The sequence below is a fragment of the Oncorhynchus nerka genome, linkage group LG27 (assembly GCF_034236695.1).
Source record: "Oncorhynchus nerka isolate Pitt River linkage group LG27, Oner_Uvic_2.0, whole genome shotgun sequence".
NCBI classification, from domain to species: domain Eukaryota; kingdom Metazoa; phylum Chordata; class Actinopteri; order Salmoniformes; family Salmonidae; genus Oncorhynchus; species Oncorhynchus nerka.
In genome coordinates, this window is record NC_088422.1 from 108,594,812 (window position 1) to 108,619,911 (window position 25,100).

The window sequence follows — 25,100 nt, forward strand, 5'->3', positions numbered from 1 at the left end:
CATAGTGAATAGGGTCCCTCAATCAGGACCCATGTTTTAGTGTGACCAGGACTCATAGTGAATAGGGTACCCTAGCTAGTTAACTACGACCAGGACCCATAGTGAATAGGGATCCCTAGGTAGTTAACTACGACCAGGACCCATAGTGAATAGGGATCCCTAGGTAGTTAACTACGACCAGGACCCATAGTGAATAGGTACCCTAGGTAGTTAACTACGACCAGGACCCATAGTGAATAGGGTGTAGGTAGTTAACTACACCAGGACTTAGTGAATAGGGTACCTAGGTAGTTAACTCGACCAGGACCCATAGTAAATAGGGACCCTAGGTAGTTAACTACGACCAGGACCCATAGTGAATAGGTAGTTAACTATGACCAGGAACCATAGTGAATAGGGATCCTAGGTAGTTAACTATGACCAGGACTCATAGTGAATAGGGATCCCTAGGTAGTTAACTACGACCAGGACCCATAGTGAATAGGGATCCCAGGTAGTTAACTGACCAGGACTCATAGTGAATAGGGATCCCTAGGTAGTTAACTACGACCAGGACACATAGTGAATAGGGATCCCTAGGTAGTTAACTACGACCAGGAACCATAGTGAATAGGATCCCTAGGTAGTTAATTACCAGGACCCATAGTGAATAGGGATAGTTTAACTATGACCAGGACCCATAGTGAATAGGATCCCTAGGTAGTTAACTACAACCAGGACCCATAGTGAATAGGATCCTAGGTAGTTAACTATGACCAGAACCATAGTGAATAGGGATCCCTAGGTAGTTAACTACGACCAGGACCCATAGTGAATAGGGATCCCTAGGTAGTTAACTATGACCAGGACCATAGTGAATAGGGATCCTAGGTAGTTAACTACGACCAGGACACATAGTGAATAGGGATCCCTAGGTAGTTAACTACGACCAGGAACCATAGTGAATAGGGATCCCTAGGTAGTTAACTACGACCAGGACCCATAGTGAATAGGTAGTTAACTACGACCAGGACCCATAGTGAATAGGGATCCCTAGGTAGTTAACTACAACCAGGACCCATAGTGAATAGGGTACCCTAGGTAGTTAACTACGACCAGGACCCATTGTGAATAGGGATCCCTAGGTAGTTAACTACGACCAGGAACCATAGTGAATAGGGTACCCTAGGTAGTTAACTACGACCAGGACCCATAGTGAATAGGGACCCTAGGTAGTTAACTACGACCAGGACTCATAGTGAATAGGGTACCCTAGGTAGTTAACTACGACCAGGACACATAGTGAATAGGGATCCCTAGGTAGTTAACTACGACCAGGACCCATAGTGAATAGGGTACCCTAGGTAGTTAACTACGACCAGGACCCATAGTGAATAGGGTACCCTAGGTAGTTAACTACGACCAGGACTCATAGTGAATAGGGTACCCTAGGTAGTTAACTACATAGTGAATAGGGATCCTAGGTAGTTAACTACGACCAGGACCCATAGTGAATAGGGTACCCTAGGTAGTTAACCAGGACCCATAGTGAATAGGTAGTTAACTTCCCAGGAACCATAGTGAATAGGGATCCCTAGGTAGTTAACTATGACCAGGACTCATAGTGAATAGGGATCCCTAGGTAGTTAACTACGACCAGGACACATAGTGAATAGGGATCCTAGGTAGTTAACTACGACCAGGAACCATAGTGAATAGGGATCCCTAGGTAGTTAACTACGACCAGGACCCATAGTGAATAGGTAGTTAACTACGACCAGGACCCATAGTGAATAGGGATCCCTAGGTAGTTAACTACAACCAGGACCCATAGTGAATAGGGATCCCTAGGTAGTTAACTATGACCAGGAACCATAGTGAATAGGGATCCCTAGGTAGTTAACTACGACCAGGACCCATAGTGAATAGGGATCCCTAGGTAGTTAACTATGACCAGGACTCATAGTGAATAGGGATCCCTAGGTAGTTAACTACGACCAGGACACATAGTGAATAGGGATCCCTAGGTAGTTAACTACGACCAGGAACCATAGTGAATAGGGATCCCTAGGTAGTTAACTACGACCAGGACCCATAGTGAATAGGTAGTTAACTACGACCAGGACCCATAGTGAATAGGGATCCCTAGGTAGTTAACTACAACCAGGACCCATAGTGAATAGGGATCCCTAGGTAGTTAACTATGACCAGGAACCATAGTGAATAGGGATCCCTAGGTAGTTAACTACGACCAGGACCCATAGTGAATAGGGATCCCTAGGTAGTTAACTATGACCAGGACTCATAGTGAATAGGGATCTCTAGGTAGTTAACTACGACCAGGACCCATAGTGAATAGGTAGTTTACGACCAGGACCCATAGTGAATAGGGATCCCTAGGTAGTTAACTACAACCAGGACCCATAGTGAATAGGGATCCCTAGGTAGTTAACTATGACCAGGAACCATAGTGAATAGGGATCCCTAGGTAGTTAACTACGACCAGGACCCATAGTGAATAGGGATCCCTAGGTAGTTAACTACGACCAGGACCCATAGTGAAAAGCGTACCCTAGGTAGTTAACTACGACCAGGACCCATAGTGAATAGGTAGTTAACTTCGACCAGGAACCATAGTGAATAGGGATCCCTAGGTAGTTAACTACGACCAGGACTCATAGTGAATAGGGTACCCTAGGTAGTTAACTACGACCAGGACCCATGGTGAATAGGGTACCCTAGGTAGTTAACTACGACCAGGACCCATAGTGAATAGGGTACCCTAGGTAGTTAACTACGACCAGGACCCATAGTGAATAGGGATCCCTAGGTAGATAACTACGACCAGGACCCATAGTGAATAGGGTACCCTAGGTAGTTAACTACGACCAGGACCCATAGTGAGTAGGGTACCCTAGGTAGTTAACTACGACCAGGACTCATAGTGAATAGGGTACCCTAGCTAGTTAACTACGACCAGGACCCATAGTGAATAGGGATCCCTAGGTAGTTAACTACGACCAGGACCCATAGTGAATAGGGATCCCTAGGTAGTTAACTACGACCAGGACCCATAGTGAATAGGGTACCCTAGGTAGTTAACTACGACCAGGACCCATAGTGAATAGGGTTCCTGGTAAACTACGACCAGGACTCATAGTGAATAGGGTACCCTAGGTAGTTAACTACGACCAGGACCCATAGTGAATAGGGATCCCTAGGTAGTTAACTACGACCAGGACCCATAGTGAATAGGGTACCCTAGGTAGTTAACTATGACCAGGACCCATAGTGAATAGGGATCCCTAGGTAGTTAACTACGACCAGGACCCATAGTGAAAAGGGTACCCTAGGTAGTTAACTACGACCAGGACCCATAGTGAATAGGGTACCTTAGGTAGTTAACTATGACCAGGACCCTTAGTGAATAGGGTACCCTAGGTAGTTAACTGCGACCAGGACCCATAGTAAATAGGGTACCCTAGGTAGTTAACTACGACCAGGACCCATAGTGAATAGGTAGTTAACTTCGACCAGGAACCATAGTGAATAGGGATCCCTAGGTAGTTAACTATGACCAGGACTCATAGTGAATAGGGATCCCTAGGTAGTTAACTACGACCAGGACCCATAGTGAATAGGGATCCCTAGGTAGTTAACTATGACCAGGACTCATAGTGAATAGGGATCCCTAGGTAGTTAACTACGACCAGGACACATAGTGAATAGGGATCCCTAGGTAGTTAACTACGACCAGGACCCATAGTGAATAGGTAGTTTACATAGTGAATAGGGATCCCTAGGTAGTTAACTACAACCAGGACCCATAGTGAATAGGGTACCCTAGGTAGTTAACTACGAACCGAAAAGGACCCATAGTGAATAGGGATCCCTAGGTAGTTAACTATGACCAGGAACCATAGTGAATAGGGATCCCTAGGTAGTTAACTATGACCAGGACTCATAGTGAATAGGGATCCCTAGGTAGTTAACTACGACCAGGACACATAGTGAATAGGGATCCCTAGGTAGTTAACTACGACCAGGACCCATAGTGAATAGGTAGTTAACTACGACCAGGACCCATAGTGAATAGGGATCCCTAGGTAGTTAACTACAACCAGGACCCATAGTGAATAGGGTACCCTAGGTAGTTAACTACGACCAGGACCCATAGTGAATAGGGATCCCTAGGTAGTTAACTACGACCAGGACCATAGTGAATAGGGTTCCCTAGGTAGTTAACTACGACCAGGACCCATAGTGAATAGGGTACCCTAGGTAGTTAACTACAACCAGGACTCATAGTGAATAGGGTACCCTAGGTAGTTAACTACGACCAGGACCCATAGTGAATAGGGATCCCTAGGTAGTTAACTAGACCAGGACCCATAGTGAATAGGGTACCCTAGGTAGTTAACTACGACCAGGACCCATAGTGAATAGGGTACCCTAGGTAGTTAACTACGACCAGGACTCATAGTGAATAGGGTACCCTAGGTAGTTAACTACGACCAGGACCCATAGTGAATAGGGATCCCTAGGTAGTTAACTACGACCAGGACCCATAGTGAATAGGGTACCCTAGGTAGTTAACTGTGACCAGGACCCATAGTGAATAGGTAGTTAACTTCGACCAGGAACCATAGTGAATAGGGATCCCTAGGTAGTTAACTATGACCAGGACTCATAGTGAATAGGGATCCCTAGGTAGTTAACTATGACCAGGACTCATAGTGAATAGGGATCCCTAGGTAGTTAACTATGACCAGGACTCTTAGTGAATAGGGATCCTTAGGTAGTTAACTACGACCAGGACCCATAGTGAATAGGTAGTTAACTACGACCAGGACCCATAGTGAATAGGGATCCCTAGGTAGTTAACTACAACCAGGACCCATAGTGAATAGGGATCCCTAGGTAATTAACTATGACCAGGAACCATAGTGAATAGGGATCCCTAGGTAGTTAACTACGACCAGGACCCATAGTGAATAGGGATCCCTAGGTAGTTAACTACGACCAGGACACATAGTGAATAGGGATCCTTAGGTAGTTAACTACGACCAGGAACCATAGTGAATAGGGATCCCTAGGTAGTTAACTACGACCAGGACCCATAGTGAATAGGTAGTTAATCTGACCAGGACCCATAGTGAATAGGGATCCCTAGGTGTTAACTACAACCAGGACCCATAGTGAAAAGGGATCCCTAGGTAGTTAACTATGACCAGGAACCATAGTGAATAGGGATCCCTAGGTAGTTAACTACGACCAGGACCCATAGTGAATAGGGATCCCTAGGTAGTTAACTATGACCAGGACTCATAGTGAATAGGGTTCCCTAGGTAGTTAACTTCGACCAGGACACATAGTGAATAGGATCCCTAGGTAGTTAACTCGACCAGGAACCATAGTGAATAGGGATCCCTAGGTAGTTAACTACGACCAGGACCCATAGTGAATAGGTAGTTAACTGACCAGGACCCATAGTGAATAGGGGGACCCTAGGTAGTTAACTACAACCAGGACCCATAGTGAATAGGGTACCCTAGGTAGTTAACTACGACCAGGACCCATAGTGAATAGGGTACCCTAGGTAGTTAACTACGACCAGGACTCATAGTGAATTGGGTACCCTAGGTAGTTAACTACGACCAGGACCCATAGGTAGGGATCCCTAGGTAGTTAACTAGGACCAGGACCCATAGTGAATAGGGTACCCTAGGTAGTTAACTACGACCAGGACCCATAGTGAATAGGGTTCCCTAGGTAGTTAACTACGACCAGGACCCATAGTGAATAGGGTACCTAGGTAGTTAACTACCAGGACCCCATAGTGAATAGGGTTCCCTAGGTGAATAGACCAGGACTCATAGTGAATAGGGTACCCTAGGTAGTTAACTACGACCAGGACCCATAGTGAATAGGGTTCCCTAGGTAGTTAACCGACCAGGGACTCATAGTGTAGGTAGTTAACTACGACCAGGACCCATAGTGAATAGGGATCCTAGGTAGTTAATATCCAGACTCATAGTGAATAGGTCCATAGTGAAGGACCCATAGTGAGTATCCCTAGGTAGTTAACTACGACCAGGACTCATAGTGAATAGGGTACCCTAGGTAGTTAACTACGACCAGGACCCATAGTGAATAGGGATCCAGGTAGTGAATAGGGTACCCTAGGTAGTTAACTACGACCAGGACCCATAGTGAATAGGGTTACCCTAGTGTAGGGATCCCTAGGTAGTTAACTATGACCAGGACATAAATAGGGATCTGCCACCAGGACCCATAGTGAATAACCCTAGGTAGTTAACTACGACCAGACCAGTGAACCCTAGGTAGTTAATAGGGATCATAGTGAATAGGGTACCCTAGGTAGTTAACTACGACCAGGACCCATAGTAACAGGTAGACTCATAGTGAATAGGGATCCCTAGGTAGTTAACTACGACCAGGACTCATAGTGAATAGGGGTACCCTAGGTAGTTAACTACGACCAGGACCCATAGTGAATAGGGTACCCTAGGTAGTTAACTACGACCAGGACCCATAGTGAATAGGGTACCCTACGTAGTTAACTAGTTAACTCCAGGGAAAGGTGAGTAAAAAGGAAAGGAAGATGGCGCCAAAGTCTGACTCAGACAAAGACGATGATGAACCCTGAATATAAGCTGATACTGCTAAAATAGTCAGGAAGGCTTTAAATTAGGACTATTTTCTGGGAATTCTCGGTGCTGGAGTTGGCGACTACAGACAATTATAATAACATCGTTATTGGCGGGGGAAACTCCAGCATTTCAATAGCGTTGGTGGTTCAGCGGTAAAGTTTTTGGCTACAACGCGGGAGACTGAGGTTCGGATCTCAGCCTTGAGACCGATAGACTAAAAATGATTTTTAGATTGTCATTCAACTATTTGTTTTGCCTGGAAGAATACAGTCACTAGTGTTTGTATAAGATATGAACTGAAAGTTTTTAATTAGGTTGTTTAGGTTGAATTGAGAGAATAATTCATTCAAAATAATGGCAATTTCGATGTAATACGTTGTGTTGCCAGAAAATGATGTGCCGGAATAATATATTGAGTCGTATTTAAATAAATGTATCATAGAAGAGAAAGTTGATGAATTCTAAGGAATAACGGAGAAATACGATAAAGTTTTTGTGCAATCGGGATTTTATTTTTTTAATGAATCGACTGACATACGATGTAAATTTAGCGAAGTGGTACGTTTTAAATTTTGAGTATAGAAAGTTGGGAAGTTCGGATGGTTTTACTTTTTCGATAGAATTGAATGATGGTGTTGCAGTAGAAGAGAAAGTGAATTGAAGGGTAAACTGTTTTATTCACAAACACAACAACTTCCTATCTACTTTTCAACTCAGAGAGGAGAAGAGGTTTTGAAACTGTTGAATTCAGTAGTATAAAATCTACATTCAGTTTAGAGTGACAGGAATACATCACACAGTAGGCAGTATAAGATGAACCGTGTCCCCAGGTTCAGCTGGTGGACGAGATAGAAGACAACAAGGGACAAATATGTCTTTAACTTGTCAAATACAATTGAAACCTTAGACATAGATTATATACAAGTGCTTGAACAGCGCAAACATTTTAACCATGTCGAGGACAAATAAAAGCAAAAAATATGACATAATTTTGGTCTCTTATGTTCTCTCTCTCTAGTCATGTACAAGAACAGCATAATGCCAGCGTCTCCAATGGCGCCCGTCCCTAGGGCATAGGGTGATTTGAGATGGCGTCCTTCCCTAGGGCATAGGGTGTGATTTGAGATGGCGCCCGCTCCCTAGGCATAGGGTGTGATTTGAGACACAGCCCAATGGCGCCTGCTCCCTAGGGTATAGGGTGTGATTTGAGATGGCGCCCGTTCCCTAGGCATAGGGTGTGATTTGAGATGGCGCCCGTTCCCTAGGGTATAGGGTGTGATTTGAGAAGCATCCAATGGCGCCCCGTTCCCTAGGGCATAGGGTGTGATTTGAGATGGTGCCCCGTTCCCTAGGGCATAGGGTGTGATTTGAGACACAGACCAATGGGACCATAGTGTGTGAGTTGAGATGCAGCCATTGACCTCCTATATCTAGTCAATTAGTTCATTATGACACAGTACAGAACATTCATTATGACACAGTACAGAACATTCATTATGAGACAGGACAGAACATTCATTATGAGACAGTACAGAACATTCATTATGACACAGTACAGAACATTCATTATGAGACAGGACAGAACATTCATTATGAGACAGTACAGAACATTCATTATGAGACAGTACAGAACATTCATTATGAGACAGGACAGAACATTCATTATGAGACAGTACAGAAGGTTCATTATGAGACAGTACAGAACATTCATTATGACACAGTACAGAACCTTCATTATGAGACAGTACAGAACCTTCATTATGAGACAGTACAGAAGGTTCATTATGAGACAGTACAGAAGGTTCATTATGAGACAGGACAGAACCTTCATTATGAGACAGTACAGAACCTTCATTTCTAAATTTGTGTTCAATTGGCACCCTATTCCCTAAGTAGTGCACTACCTTTGACTAGGGCCTATGGGGTAGTGCACCACATAGGGAAAAGGGTAACATTTGGGATGCACAAATACATTTGTCCACATCAGTCAGTTTAGGCTGTTTATTATCTTCCTCTATTCGTTTTTCTCAGGAGGAACGACCTCCATCAGCAGCTGGAGGTGCATGGTGATTGGCCCTGCAGGGGAGGTGAGAGGTTAAAGGTCAGATTGGACCAATCAGGCTAATTAAAAGGTGAATAATAAATAAATAAACTTTAATCAAGGTGACATCAGCTCAATCACAGCATGATCTATAGGCTCTGTGACCTTCTGAGTTGAACTCCACAATGACTGGAATTATCTAAAGGGGAAGAACTCCACTACCGCTCACTGAGGAATAAAACATTTTGATACACAAAGACCCAAGTTGCAGAAGATAATAGTGTCTGCTTCCCAAATGGCACCCTATCCCCTATATTATAGTGCACTACCTTTCACCAGGGCCCATAGGGTAGTGCACTACACAGGGAATAAGGGGCCATTTTGGGACACAAGCCAGTGTTGTCTTCTAGTGCACTACAAAGGGAATAGGCGGCCATTTTGGGATAAAGGCTCTCTCTCAACACTCAAGTGTCAACAACTCTGAGCAGTGGGTAGTTACTCACTCATGACCCTGCGTGTCCAGCTGAACCTGCGGTGAACGAAGGGGAAGTAGAGCAGCAGACCGCTGAGGATGAAGATGGTACAGTACAGATACTCCAGCTCTGGCTTGTCTATGATCGGTGCTAGGGACAGGTAGCAGGACACTATCACCACCAGCACTGCTATGGGAATGGGACACTGTTGGGGGACAACCAGGACATAACCACCTGTCAGTCTCACAGGAGGGATCTGGGACAGTATTGCTCTAAAAACAGGTTTAAGTGAATCTGGGATTCAGAAAAACATCAAAGCGGTTACCACCCCATTTGTTGTGGTAACCAGCTGAGGGATGTGACTGGAGAAATGGAACCACTCTAAAATGTAGAGACAGAGCTATGGATGTAAGGACTGACCGTCCACGAGCTCAACATGATAGTTGTAACTATGTTCTTCCAATAGCCAAGAGATTAACAGACTTGGATGTATGGCAATGTGAATCTTGTCTTACCTTGACGGGCCTCTTGAGTTCCTTCCTGGTGAAGCGCATGACGATGAGAGCGAGAGCTGTGAGGCCGTAGAAAGCCCACTGGGCGAAACTGAAGTAGTTGATCAGGGTGTTGATGTCTGCTGGGATAATGTAGAATACGGCCAGAATACCCTACAACAACAACAACAACAACAGGGTAAACTGAAGTAGTTGATCAGGGTGTTGATGTCTGCTGGGATAATGTAGAGTACTGGTAAACTGAAGTAGTTGATCAGGATGTTGATGTCTGCTGGGATAATGTAGAATACGGCCAGAATACCCTACAACCACAACAACAACAACAACAACAACAACAACAAGGTAAACTGAAGCAGCACATTTAAGGAACTTGAGAAAAAAAAACTTTATTTCTTGGTATTTCATTACTTTTCCTAAAAGTACAAACAGTTACATTTCATTTCATTTGGTAATGTTCTAGGAATGTTCTCCAACTGGTTTGACATTGGTAATGTTCTAGGAACGTTCTCCAACTGGTTTGACATTGGTAATGTTCTAGGAACGTTCTCCAACTGGTTTGACATTGGTAATGTTCTAAATAGTTCAGAAACATTCTTCAACTGGTTTGTATGTTGGTAATGTTTCTGAACAGTGAACAGTTGGGGCTTTTCATCTTAAAATGGTTCCTGAACAAATTTAAGATGTTCTAAATTGTATTTCGGATTGAGGTTTGACATTGGTAATGTTCTAGGAACGCTCTTCAACTGGTTTGACATTGGGAATGTTCTCAAATAGTTCAGAGAACATTCTTCTATGGGAATTTATGTATGTTTACATGATGTCAAGGTCATATTTTTGCATTTTCTGTTCCAGGTAAAGGTTGTTCAGATTCATTTAGATCTGTGGACCATACTTTTTAATGGCTCAGAATATGAGCATTCCAGGAAATGTTTATATAGAAAGATACAAAACCCTGTAAGCCGCTAGCTCAGAATTGGCTATATATACACACTCTAACCCTGTCAAGGCTCAGAATATGGCTATATATACACTCTAACCCTGTATAGCCGCTAGCTCAGAATATGGCTATATATACACTCAACCCTTTAAGCTCTGAATATGGCTATATATTTAACCCCCCGTATGGCTCAGAATATGGCTATATATACACTCTAACCCTGTATAGCCGCTAGCTCAGAATATGGCTATATATACACTCTAACCCTGTATAGCCGCTAGCTCAGAATATGGCTATATATACATCTAACCCTTTGAGCCTAGCTCAGAATATGTGCATTCCAAGAGCCTGTTTATATGAAAGATCAGTCCTTTCAGGAGCCCAGGAAATGTATTTATAAATCCCATCATAGGATGGTCTTTTGAGCCTGGACTCCAGAGGCCAGCTGACCTAAGATGTAAACACAGAAAAACAGATTAATGGTAATGTACATGTATCTTTGAGCCTGGTAATGTACGTGTGTCTTTGAGCCTGGTAATGTACATGTGTCTTTGAGCCTGGTAATGTATATGTGTCTTTGAGCCTGGTAATGTACATGTGTCTTTGAGCCTGGTAATGTACATCTGTCTTTGAGCCTGGTAATGTATATGTGTCTTTGAGCCTGGTAATGTACATGTGTCTTTGAGCCTGGTAATGTACATGTGTCTTTGAGCCTGGTAATGTATATGTGTCTTTGAGCCTGGTAATGTATATGTGTCTTTGAGCCTGGTAATGTATATGTGTCTTTGAGCCTGGTAATGTATGTGTCTTTGAGCCTGGTAGTATATGGCAATCTTTGAGCCTGGTAATGTACATGTGTCTTTGAGGCTGGTAATGTACATGTGTCTTTGAGCCTGGTCATGTTATAGGTTAGTCCACTGGGGGAAGTAATGTATAAAGTGATGGGTCAGGTTATAGGTTAGGCCACTGGAGGGCAATAATGTATAAAGTGATGGGTCAGGTTATAGGTTAGGCCACTGGGGGCAGTAATGTATAAAGTGATGGGTCAGGTTATAGGTTAGACCACTGAGGGGCAGTAATGTATAAAGTGATGGGTCAGGTTATAGGTTAGTCCACTGGGGGCAGTCATGTATAAAGTGATGGGTCAGGTTATAGGTTAGACCACTGGGGGCCAGTAATGTATAAAGTGATGGGTCAGGTTATAGGTTAGACCACTGGGGGCAGTAATGTATAAAGTGATGGGTCAGGTTATAGGTTAGGCCACTGGGGGCAGTAATGTATAAAGTGATGGGTCAGGTTATAGGTTAGGCCACTGGGGGCAGTAATGTATAAAGTGATGGGTCAGGTTATATGTTAGTCCACTGGGGGCAGTAATGTAATGTATAAAGTGATGGGTCAGGTTATAGGTTAGGTCACTGGGGGGCAGTAATGTATAAAGTGATGGGTCAGGTTATAGGTTAGACCACTGGGGGGCAGTAATGTATAAAGTGATGGGTCAGGTTATAGGTTAGGTCACTGGGGGGCAGTAATGTATAAAGTGATGGGTCAGGTTATAGGTTAGGTCACTGGGGGCAGTAATGTATAAAGTGATGGGTCAGTTTATAGGTTAGACCACTGGGGGCAGTAATGTATAAAGTGATGGGTCAGGTTATAGGTTAGACCACTGGGGGCAGTAATGTATAAAGTGATGGGTCAGGTTATAGGTTAGGTCACTGGGGGCAGTAATGTAATGTATAAAGTGATGGGTCAGGTTATATGTTAGACCACTGGGGGCAGTAATGTATAAAGTGATGGGTCAGGTTATAGGTTAGGCCACTGGGGGGCAGTAATGTATAAAGTGATGGGTCAGGTTATAGGTTAGACCACTGGGGGGCAGTAATGTATAAAGTGATGGGTCAGGTTATAGATTAGACCACTGGGGGGCAGTAATGTATAAAGTGATGGGTCAGGTTATAGGTTAGACCACTGGGGGGCAGTAATGTATAAAGTGATGGGTCAGGTTATAGGTTAGGTCACTGGGGCCAGTAATGTAATGTATAAAGTGATGGGTCAGGTTATAGGCCCATTATTCTTTTTATAATTCTGCAAGCTCTGTCAAGTTGGTTGTTGATCATTGCTATAATATATAATGTAATTTATCACACTTTTATCCAAAGCGACTTATTCATGCAGACATTTTATGTGTGTTTCTTCCTGGGAATTAAACCTACTGTCTTTGCACTGCAAGCACCCTGCTCTACCAACTGATGTGCAGAGATTCTCAACACGATTTAAGTCCAAACTGTAACTAGGCCACTCAGGAACATTCAAAGTCTTCTTGTTAACAACATCTTAAGGGTCCGCCCCTTTTTTTCATTTTTTGCCAAAATCACATTCCCAAATCTAACTGCCTGTAACTCAGGCCTTGAAGCAAGTATATGCATATTCTGGTACCATTTGAAAGGAAACACTTTGAAGTTTATGTAAATGTGAAAGGAATGTAGGAGAATATAACACAATGTATGTATAATATAGGAGAATGTAGGAGATGTACCATCATCTTGGAAATGCAAGAGAAAAGCCATAATGAATTATTCCAGCCCAGCTGCAATTTAGATTTTGGCCACTAGTTGGCAGCAGTGTGTGTGCAAAGTCAGACTGATCAAATGAACCTTTGCATTTCTGTTCAAAATTTGTCCTAGCAAATTTTCTTGTTACTTACAACCTCGTGCTAATCACATTAGCCTACGTTAGCTCACCCGCCCCCTGAAAGGGTAAACGATCCCAAAGTTCTTAAGCATCTCCAGTGTATATTTGGCCTTGTGTTTTTGGTTATTGACCTGCTGAAAGGTGAATTTGTCTCCCAGTGTTTGTTGGAAAGCAGACTGAACCAGGTCACCACTATGCTGGAAAATATGAAGACTGGTGCTCAGTCATGTGACGTGTTCAATTTACCCCAAACATAACGCTTTGTATTCAGGACAAAAAGTTAAGTTCTTAGCCACATTTTTTCAGTTTTACTTTAGTGCCTTATTGCAAACAGGATGCATGTTTAGGAATATTTTTTCTGTACAGGCGTCCTTGTTTTCAATGACATTTAGGTTAGTTTTGTGCAGTAACTGTAATGTTGTTGTTAAACTCTGTAACTGTTTTAAAGTCACCATTGGCCTCATGGTGAAATCCCTGAGCGGTTTCCTTCCTCTCCGGCCACTGAGTTAGGAAGGACGCCTGTATCTTTGTAGTGACTGGTTCCATACATAGTTTGACAGACTAAAGGACTGTAACAGAATTGTTCTAGTCTTTGTCTGGATGAAGTGAAGATGGATTACTGGGCTGAACACGCTAACAATAAGTGACTATTTGGACCATAAATGATGGACTTTATGGAACTTTATGGAATAAATCAGTCATTTATTGTCGAACTGGGATTCCTGGGAGTGCCTTCTGATGAAGATCATCAAAGGTAAGTGAATATTTATGGTGTTATTTCTAACTTTGTTGACTCCAAAATGGCGGATATTCCTCTGGTTGTTTTGGGTTCTGAGCGCCGTTCTCAGATTATGCTTTTTCCGTAAAGTATTTTTGAAAGGTTTCAAAATAAGAGGTTCACCAATTTGTACTATTTTTGTGTGTATGTCCATTACATGAAATCCAAATAAAAATATATTTAAATTAGAGGTTGTAATGTAACAAAATAGGAAAAAATCACCAAGTGTGATGAATACTTTTGCACTGTATCTCAGACTTACATTGAAGATGAGGCAGGGGAAGGAGTGTAACGCTTCAGACTGATATAGGACAAGATCTTTACCATGTGACCCTCTCTTCCTGCCACATAGGTCAACCTGAGGTGGGACAGAGCACAAACATGTCAGTTCAACATAATATTGGCAATATGTTGAACCTGAATTTGGTTTTCTTTCTTTTCACCATTTTTAACTCTGCTTGTGCTCTGTTCTTTTATAAAAGCAGATTCAATCTGTTAAACACTTTGTGACAACTGCTGATATAAAAAGGGTTTTATAAAATACATTTGTTTTGAGTAAATTTGATTAGCAAAAACAATGTCTTCCTGAAGTTGTCCCTTTACCTGCCGGCTGTGAAGCAGCTCCCATTGGCCGCTCCGAAGGTGGAGAAGACGACAAACACAGGGACTACCCACGACAGGGGTACAGCACTCTGTCACCAAAAGTCTAAGGGGCAGAAGACGACAAACACAGGGACCACCTACGACAGGGGGTACAGCACTCTGTCACCAAAAGTCTAAGGGGCAGAAGAAGACAAACACAGGGACTACCCACGACAAGGGGTACAGCACTCTGTCACCAAAAGTCTAAGGGGCAGAAGACGACAAACACAGGGACTACCCACGCTAGGGGGTACAGCACTCTGTCCCCAAAAGTCTAAGGGGCAGATGATGACAAACACAGGGACTACCCACGACAGGGGTACAGCACTCTGTCACCAAAAGTCTAAGGGGCAGAAGACGACAAACACAGGGACTACCCACCTACAGGGGGTACAGCACTCTGTCACCAAAAGTCTAAGGGGCAGAAGACGACAAACACAGGGACTACCCACGACAGGGGGTACAGCACTCTGTCACCAAAAGTCTACGGGCAGAAGACGACAAACACAGGGACTACCCACGACAGGGGTACAGCACTCTGTCACCAAAAGTCTACGGGGCAGAAGACGACAAACACAGGGACTACCCACGACAGGGGGTACAGCACTCTGTCACCAAAAGTCTAAGGGCAGAAGACGACAAACACAGGACTACCCACGACAGGGGGTACAGCACTCTGTCACCAAAAGTCTAAGGGGCAGAAGACGACAAACACAGGGACTACCCACGACAGGGGGTACAGCACTCTGTCACCAAAAGTCTAAGGGGCACAAACAAGTCCCTCCGAGGAGACGGCGGGGGGAACAATAAATCAAATGTAATTGTTTGTTGTTGAAAGAATGCTTCTTGTTTTTGCTAAGGGAGATATGATGAGCCACACCAATGGCTTCCCTTCTGTCTCCACCCCTCTCTATCTCCATGACGACCCTCTTACCACAGCAACAGCGGGAGACTGTAGTAGTTCCAGAGTAGCGGTCATGGCGCTGAAGTAGGCAATGTTGACCAGCACATAGCACACAGACACCAAGGAATACCAATGATAATGGCCAGGGAAGGTTTCTGTTAGAGAGAGAGAGAGAGAGATATAGAGAGAGAGACAGAGAAATTTAGAGAGACAGAGAGTTAGTGTGAGATAGAGAGAGAAATATATAGAGAAAGAGACATATAGAGAGATAGAGAGATTTAGAGAGACAGAGAGTTAGTGTGAGATAAAGAGAGAGAGAGAGACATATAGAGAGATAGAGAGAGAGAGATATATATATATATATAGAGAGTGTTAGTGTGAGATATAGAGAGAGTGTTATTGTGAGATATATATAGAGAGAGAGATATATATATATAGAGAGATATAGAGAGATTTAGAGAGACAGAGAGTTAGTGATAGAGAGAATACATCCAACACATGTTACATGAGACCAGTGTTAGTGGATTATGTAGCACACAGATAGAGAGAGACAGAGAGTTGATTAAACTCTTGTTGTCTCCCTAACAGGAAAGGAGGTGGCGTGTGAATGCTAAGGGAACCCAGACTTCCCCGAAAATCAGACCAATAAAACAAATACAATCATTAAAACAATTTATCTGTGGCTGAATCAATTGAGATGGCTGAATCAATTGAGATGGCTGAATCAATTGAAGTGGCTGAATCAATTGAAGTGGCTGAATCAATTGAAGTGGCTGAATCAATTGAAGTGGCTGAATCAATTGAAGTGGCTGAGAAGTGGCTGAATCAATTGAAGTGGCTGAATCAATTGAAGTGGCTGAATCAATTGAGATGGCTGAAACAATTGAGATGGCTGAATCAATTGAGATGGCTGAATCAATTGAGATGGCTGAAACAATTGAGATGGCTGAATCAATTGAGATGGCTGAATCAATTGAGATGGCTGAATCAATTGAGATGGCTGAATTAATTGAAGTGGCTGAGAAGTGGCTGAATCAATTGAGATGGCTGAATCAATTGAGATGGCTGAATCAATTGAGATGGCTGAATCAATTGAGATGGCTGAATCAATTGAGATGGCTGAATCAATTGAAGTGGCTGAATTAATTTTTAAGTGGCTGAATCAATTCTTAAGTGGCTGAATCAAACATTCTCAGAACCTCAAGTGGCTGAATCTATCTCATCAGAGAAATCATAAGAGCGAGGGAAACAGCGCCCCTCTGTCTCAGTATGTGTAGCAGATGTATCTGATGCTGTCTGGCCAAAATGAGTATGACATGTGGTAACATGCAGAAGCATTTGATTGGTTGATGCCAGCAGCATTTGACTTCCTTGATATTTTTTAAATAAAATAATTAACCAATCAGCATTGAGATGAGCTCAACTGTGGAGAGTCCTGGTGCAGCAAAACCACCCCACAAGGGAGGCCACTTTGGATTTGGCTTCACACCAATCAAATCACATCCTAGGCAAAACGTCATCATTGTCAGAAAACTTGTCCGTTTCTGGTCTGCTTGTGTTGATGTCCTGCAGTAGCTAGCTTGTGTTGATGTCCTGCAGTAGTTAGCTTGTGTTGATGTCCTGCAAACTAGCTTGTGTTGATGTCCTGCAGTAACTAGCTTGTGTTGATGTCCTGCAGTAGCTAGCTTGTGTTGATGTCCTGCAGTAACTAGTTTGTGTTGATGTCCTGCAGTAGCTAGCTTGTGTTGATGTCCTGCAGTAGCTAGCTTGTGTTGATGTCCCAGTAGCTAGCTTGTGTTGATGTCCTGCAGTAACTAGCTTGTGTTGATGTCCTGCAGTAGCTAGCTTGTGTTGATGTCCTGCAGTAGCTAGCTTGTGTTGATGTCCTGCAGTAGCTAGCTTGTGTTGATGTCCTGCAGTAACTAGCTTGTGTTGATGTCCTGCAGTAGCTAGCTAGCTAAATCAGCCCTTTCCTAAACCATGGATAGATGGACACGGAGATTTGGACTTCTCTGTACAGGCCAAAGATGATAACAGCGATTCTGATCAAGCCATAAATTCACAGGCTGTGCCACTGGCCTGAGACGATGTTCAATATGTAGCCTAGATATAGTAGGCTCACGCAACTAGCTAAATAACGTAGCTGGTTCGTTGCTGCCCAGCGAGGAAGCTAGTCTAGTAAGTTATTTAGCCAGGGTAGCCTAGATATAGTAGGCTCATGTTAACTAGCTAAATAACGTAGCTGGTCGTTGTTGCCCAGTGAGGAAGCTAGTCTAGTAAGTTATTTAGCCAGGTAGCCTAGTCTACAAACTAAAAGTGTGTACTTTTCTGACAGAGTCATAGACTGTATTGCAAGAACATGACAGAGAGAGGATGGCATTGGTGTTCAACTCTGCCTACAAATAGGGTGAGTCAACAAGTTTTTTCTACTTGAACACACACACACAAGAACTATGGATAGTCACATGATATTTAGCTATGTTGATTGTATTAATTTGTTTAATGGCTTTTAAACTGGCTTGGCTTCCCAGTGATATTACCCACGCTTGGCTTCCTAGTGATATTACCCACTCTTGGCTTCCCCAGTGATATTACCCACGCTATTTCCCAGTGATATTACCCACGCTTTTCCCCAGTGATATTACCCACGCTTGGCTTCCCAGTGATATTACCCACGCTTCCCCAGCTTCCCCAGTGATATTACCCACGCTTGGCTTCCTCAGTGATATTACCCACTCTTGCTTCCCAGTGGTATTACCCACGCTGGCTTCCCCAGTGATATTACCACACTTGGCTTCCCCCAGTGATATTACCCACGCTTGGCTTCCTCAGTGATATTACCCACGCTTGGCTTCCCAGTGATATTACCCACGCTTGGCTTCCCCAGTGATATTACCCACGCTTGGTTTCCCCAGTGATATTACCCACGCTTGGCTTCCTCAGTGATATTACCCACGCTTGGCTTCCCCAGTGATATTGCCCACGCTTTTTGCTTCCCAGTGATATTACCCACGCTTGGCTTCCTCAGTGATATTACCCACGCTGGCTTCCTCAGTGATATTACCCACGCTATTTCCCAGTGATATTACCCACACTGGCTTCCTCAGTGATATTACCCACGCTTGGCTTCCCCAGTGATATTACCCACGCTTGGCTTCCCAGTGATATTACCCACGCTTGGTTTCCCCAGTGATATTACCCACGCTTCCCCAGTGATATTACCCACGCTGGCTTCCCAGTGATATTACCCACGCTTGGCTTCCCAGTGATATTACCCACGCTTGGCTTCCTCAGTGATATTACCCACGCTATTCCCCAGTGATATTACCCACGCTGGCTTCCTCAGTGATATTACCCACGCTTGGCTTCCTCAGTGATATTACCCACGCTGGCTTCTCAGTGATATTACCCACGCTTATTTCCTCAGTGATATTACCCACGCTGGCTTCCCAGTGATATTACCCACGCTTGGCTTCCCCAGTGATATTACCCACGCTTTTCCCAGTGATATTACCAGCTTGGCTTCCCCAGTGATATTACCCACGCTGGCTTCCCCAGTGATATTACCCCAGTGATATTACCCACGCTTGGCTTCTCAGTGATATTACCCACCACGCTTTTCAGTGATATTACCCACGCTTGGCTTCCCCAGTGATATTACCCACACTTGGCTTCCTCAGTGATATTACCCACGCTTGGCTTCCCAGTGATATTACCCACGCTTGGCTTCCCAGTGATATTACCCACGCTTGGCTTCCCAGTGATATTACCCACGCTTGGTGATATTACTTCCCCCAGTGATATTACCCACGCTTGGCTTCCTCAGTGATATTACCCACGCTTGGCTTCCTCAGTGATATTACCCACGCTTGGCTTCCCAGTGATATTACCCACGCTTGGCTTCCTCAGTGATATTACCCACGCTTGGCTTCCCCAGTGATATTACCCACGCTTATTGGCTATTACCCACGCTTGGCTTCCTCAGTGATATTACCCACGCTTGGCTTCCCAGTGATATTACCCACGCTTGGCTTCCCCAGTGATATTACCCACGCTTGGCTTCCCAGTGATATTACCCACGCTTGGCTTCCCCAGTGATATTACCCACGCTTGGCTTCCCAGTGATATTACCCACGCTTGCTTCCCCAGTGATATTACCCACGCTTGGCTTCCCAGTGATATTACCCACGCTTTTCCCCAGTGATATTACCCACGCTATTTCCAGTGATCAGTGATATTACCCACGCTTGGCTTCCTCGATATTACCCACGCTATTTCCTCAGTGATATTACCTACGATGGCTTCCCCAGTGATATTACCCACGCCCTCAGTGATATTACCCACGCTTGGCTTCCTCAGTGATATTACCCACGATTGGCTTCCCCAGTGATATTACCACGCTTGGCTTCCTCAGTGATATTACCCACGATTGGCTTCCCAGTGATATTACCACACTTGGCTTCCTCAGTGATATTACCCACGCTTGGCTTCCTCAGTGATATTACCCACACTTGGCTTCCCCAGTGATATTACCCACGCCTGGCTTCAGTGCTATTAACCACGCTTGGCTTCCTCAAAAGCTATTACCCACGCTGCTTCTCAGTGATATTACCCACACTTGGCTTCCTAGTGATATTAACCACACTTGGTGATATTACTTCCGCAGTGATATTACCCACACTTGGCTTCCCCAGTGATATTACCCACACTTGGCTTCCTCAGTGATATTACCTACGCTTGCTTCCTCAGTGATATTACCCACGCTTGCTTCCTCAGTGATATTACCCACGCTTAGCTTCCTCAGTGATATTACTTACCCACGCTTGGCTTCCTCAGTGATATTATCCACACTTGGCTTCCCAGTGATATTACCCACACTTGGCTTCCCCAGTGATATTACCCACACTTGGCTTCCCCAGTGATATTACCCACACTTGGCTTCCTCAGTGATATTACATACGCTGCTTCCCTCAGTGATATTACCCACGCTTGGCTTCCTCAGTGATATTACCCACGCTTGGCTTCCTCAGTGATATTACCCACACTTGGCTTCCCCAGTGATATTACCCACGCCTGGCTTCCTCAGTGCTATTACCCACGCTTGGCTTCCTCAGTGCTATTACCCACGCCTGGCTTCCTCAGTGATATTACCCACACTTGGCTTCCTCAGTGCTATTAACCACACTTGGTTTCCCCAGTGATATTACCCACACTTGGCTTCCCCAGTGATATTACCCACACTTGGCTTCCTCAGTGATATTACCCACGCTTGGCTTCCTCAGTGATATTACCCACGCTTGGCTTCCTCAGTGATATTACTTACCCACGCTTAGCTTCCTCAGTGATATTACTTACCCACGCTTGGCTTCCTCAGTGATATTATCCACACTTGGCTTCCCCAGTGATATTACCCACACTTGGCTTCCCCAGTGATATTAACCACACTTGGCTTCCCCAGTGATATTACCCACATTTGGCTTCCTCAGTGATATTACATACGCTTGGCTTCCCCAGTGATATTACCCACGCTTTTCCCCAGTGATATTACCCACACTTGGCTTCCTCAGTGATATTACATACGCTTGCTTCCCAGTGATATTACCCACGCTTGGCTTCCTCAGTGATATTACCCACGCTTGGCTTCCCCAGTGATATTAACGCACACTTGGCTTCCCCAGTGATATTACCCACACTTGGCTTCCTCAGTGATATTACACGCTTGCTTCCCCAGTGATATTACCCACGCTGGCTTCCCCAGTGATATTACCCACACTGGCTTCCTCAGTGATATTACATACGCTTGCTTCCCCAGTGATATTACCCACACTTGGCTTCCTCAGTGATATTACTCCACGCACTGCTACTAGTGAGCAGTATATGATGCACTCACTGCACTGGTAGTCACTTTGGAATCTCTGATGAATGACAGTGGAAATCCAGTCTAAATAGCTGCATCCCAAATGGCACCCTGTTCCTTACATAGTACTACTGTTTACCAGGGCCCATCAGACGCACCTAAATGTCAGCTGTATGGACACTCACCTATATGTGTTTTCCAGCTCCTCTGTTATAAAGTTCAGCTGATTCCTGAGAGACAACACGTGTTTATAGAACCACGTATAAACAGGTTGGGTTGACATTCAAAACAGAAATCTCAAAACCATAAAACTGTTTTATTGAGAAGTGATAAGAACAGAGAGATAGGATACATCCCCAATGGTACCCGACCCCCTACTTAGTGGACTACTTTAGGCTAGAGCGCTATGGGCTGACTAGAGCACTATGGGCCCCTGACTAGAGCGCTATGGGCCCTGACTAGAGCACTATGGGCCCCCTGACTAGAGCGCTATGGGCCTGACTGAGCGCTTCTGACACCCCATGACTAGAGCGCTATGGCCCCCTGACTAGAGCATTACGGGCCCCCTGACTAGGAGCACTATGGCCCCCTGACTAGAACGCTATGGCCCCCCCTGACTAGAACGCTACAGGCCCCCCTGGACTAGAGCGCTATGGGCTGACTAGAGCACTATGGGCCCGACTGAGGAGCGTCACGGGCCCCCTGACTAGAGCACTATGGGCCCCTGACTAGAGCGCAATGGGCCCCCTGACTAGAGCACAATGGCCCCCCCTGACTAGAGCACTATGGCCCCCTGATAGAACGCTACGGGCCCCCTGACTAGAGCACCACAGGCCCCCTGACTAGAGCACTAGGGCCCCCTGACTAGAGAACCACAGGCCCCCTGACTGGGAGCACTATGGCCCTGACGAGAGAGCCATGGGCACCCCTGACTAGAGAGCCATGGGCACCCCTGACTAGAGCGCTATGGCCCCTGACTAGAGCACTATGGGCCTGACTGAGAGCCATGGGCACCCCTGACTAGAGCGCTATGGGCCCCCTGACTAGAGCGCTATGGGCCCCCTGACTAGAGCACTACGGGCCCTGACTAGCGCTACGGGCCCTGACTAGAACACTACGGGCCCTGACTAGAGCGCTACGAGCCTGACTAGAGCGCTCGAGCCCCTGACTAGAGCGCTACGAGCCCTGACTAGAGCGCTACGAGCCTGACTAGAGCGCTACGGGCCCTGACTAGAGCGCTACGAGCCTGACTGGAGTGTGCTCGGGCCCTGGTCAAAAGTATTGACCTATTTAGGAAGTAGGGTGCCATTTGGGATGCAGTTGTAGTCTTACCACCCATCGTAGGCCCAGAGCCCGTTGTAAAACGCCAGTCCAATGGATCCAAGGAGGCTGAGGCTCCTTCAAATGGGTTGGACAGATTCTCAGTGTTTCCTGGACACAAACGTGACAGTATATACATTTTAATATTCATACTTTGACCAGGGCCCATAGGTGTACCCAAAAGTAGTACACTACACAGTGATATTGGAAACTTCTGCATGATAATACAGGGTGGGTACTGGAATAAATGGAAAGGTTTTCATCCCAAATGGTACCCTATTCTATACAGAAGTGTCCTACTTTTGACCCCAGGATCCATAGGGCTCTGAGGGATAAATACTGGGCGGCAGGATAGCCTAGCTATTAGAGTGTTGGACTAGTAACCGAAAGGTTGCAAGATCGAATCCCCCAAGCTGACAAGGTAAAAACATGTTGTTCTGCCCCTGAACAAGGCAGCTAACCCACTGTTCCTAAGCCGTCATTGAAAATAAGAATTTGTTCTTAACTGACTTACCTAGTTAAATAAAGGCAAAAATACAATTAAAATCAATATACGGCTCTGAGGATCCATAGGGCTCTGAGGATGTCTGGGTTCTAGGGGATCTTACAGGGCTCTGAGGATCCATAGGGCTCTGAGGATGTCTGGGTTCTAGGGGATCTTACAGGGCTCTGAGGGATCCATAGGGCTCTGAGGATGTCTGGGTTCTAGATCTTACAGGGCTCTGAGGGATCCATAGGGCTCTGAGGATGTCTGGGTTCTAGGGGATCTTACAGGGCTCTGAGGGATCCATAGGGCTCTGAGGGATGTCTGGGTTCTAGGGGATCTTACAGGGCTCTGGGGATCTATAGGGCTCTGAGGGATGTCTGGGTTCTAGGGGATCTTACAGGGCTCTAAGGGATCTACAGTATAGGGCTCTGAGGGTTCTATAGCAATCTGAGGGCTCTGATACATCTGAGGGATCTATAGGGCTATGGGCGTCCGTAGGGCTCTGGGGGATCTGAGGCATTTATAGAGCTCTGATGGATCTATTGGGCTCTAATGGATCTATAGGGCTCAGAGATCTGAGGAAAGTATAGGCCTCTGAGGATGTATAGGGGTCCGTAGGGCTCTTAGGGGATCTATAGGGCTCAGAGATCTGAGGGATCTGTTGGGCTCTGGGGACCTGTTGGGCTCTGGGGGATCCGTTGGGCTCTGTCTGACTTTCTGCTCTGGGGGATCCGTGGACCTATAGGGATCTGTCGGGCTCAGAAATCGGAGGAATTTTTAGGGCTCTGATGAATCTATAAGGCTCTGATGGATCTATAGGGCTCTGATATCTGAGGGATGTATAGGGCTCTGTGGGATCCGTAGCGCTCTGGGGGAGTCGTAGGGCTCTGATGGATCTGTAGGGCCCGGGGGATCTACAGTATAGGGCTCTGGGGGATCTACAGTATAGGGCTCTAGGGATCTACAGTGTAGGTCACTGGGGGATCTACAGTGTAGGGCTCTAGGGGATCTACAGTGTAGGTCACTGGGGGATCTACAGCGTAGGGCTCTGGGGGATCTACAGTGTAGGGCTCTGGGTGGGAGGGGGATCTACAGCGTAGTGCTCTGGGGTCTACAGCATATGGCTCTGGGGGATCACAGTATAGGGCTCTGGGGGAGGGGGATCTACAGCGTAGGGCTCTGGGGTCTACAGCATATGGCTCTGGGGGATCTACAGTGTAGAGCTCAAATGGATCTGTCAGGATCAGATGGATCTGTCGGGCTCAGATGGATCTGTCGGGCTCAGATGGATCTGTCGGGCTCAGATGGATCTGTCAGGCTCTGAGGGATCTGTCGGGCTCTGAGGGATCTGTCGGGCTCTGAGGGATCTATCGGTCCCTGGGGGATCCATAGGGCTCTGGGGATCTATTGGGCTCTGAGGGATCTATCGGGCCCTGGGGATCCATAGGGCTCTGGGGATCCATAGGGCTCTGGGATCAAAAATTATGCAGAAAAATTAATCCATGTTTTTGTCATTTCTAGGTTAGACTACTGCAATGCTCTATTTTCTGGCTACCCGGATAAAGCACTAAATAAACTTCAGTTAGTGCTAAATACGGCTGCTAGAATCTGACTAGAACCCAAAATTTGATCATATTACTCCAGTGCTAGCCTCTCTACACTGGCTTCCTGTCAAAGCAAGGGCTGATTTCAAGGTTTTACTGCTAACCTACAAAGCATTACATGGGCTTGCTCCTACCTATCTCTCTGATTTGGTCCTGCCGTACATACCTACACGTACGCTACGGTCACAAGACGCAGGCCTCTAA

At 45.3% G+C, this 25,100-nt stretch overlaps 1 protein-coding gene and 1 pseudogene across 1 annotated transcript; one reads left to right on the forward strand and one right to left on the reverse strand.

Annotated features, from left to right (window-relative positions):
• The window catches only part of LOC135565182 (centrosomal protein of 89 kDa-like), a 210,997-nt pseudogene that overhangs the window by 146,669 nt on the left and 39,228 nt on the right, over positions 1-25,100 (forward strand).
• On the reverse strand, positions 7,911-9,855 carry LOC135565241 (b(0,+)-type amino acid transporter 1-like). Its single transcript, XM_065011297.1, has 3 exons — positions 9,683-9,855; positions 9,198-9,372; positions 7,911-8,729 (listed from the first exon to the last, which is right to left on the reverse strand). Exons 1-3 carry the CDS (start codon positions 9,719-9,721, stop codon positions 8,668-8,670), a joined length of 276 nt encoding a protein of 91 aa, XP_064867369.1. The 5' UTR covers positions 9,722-9,855; the 3' UTR covers positions 7,911-8,667.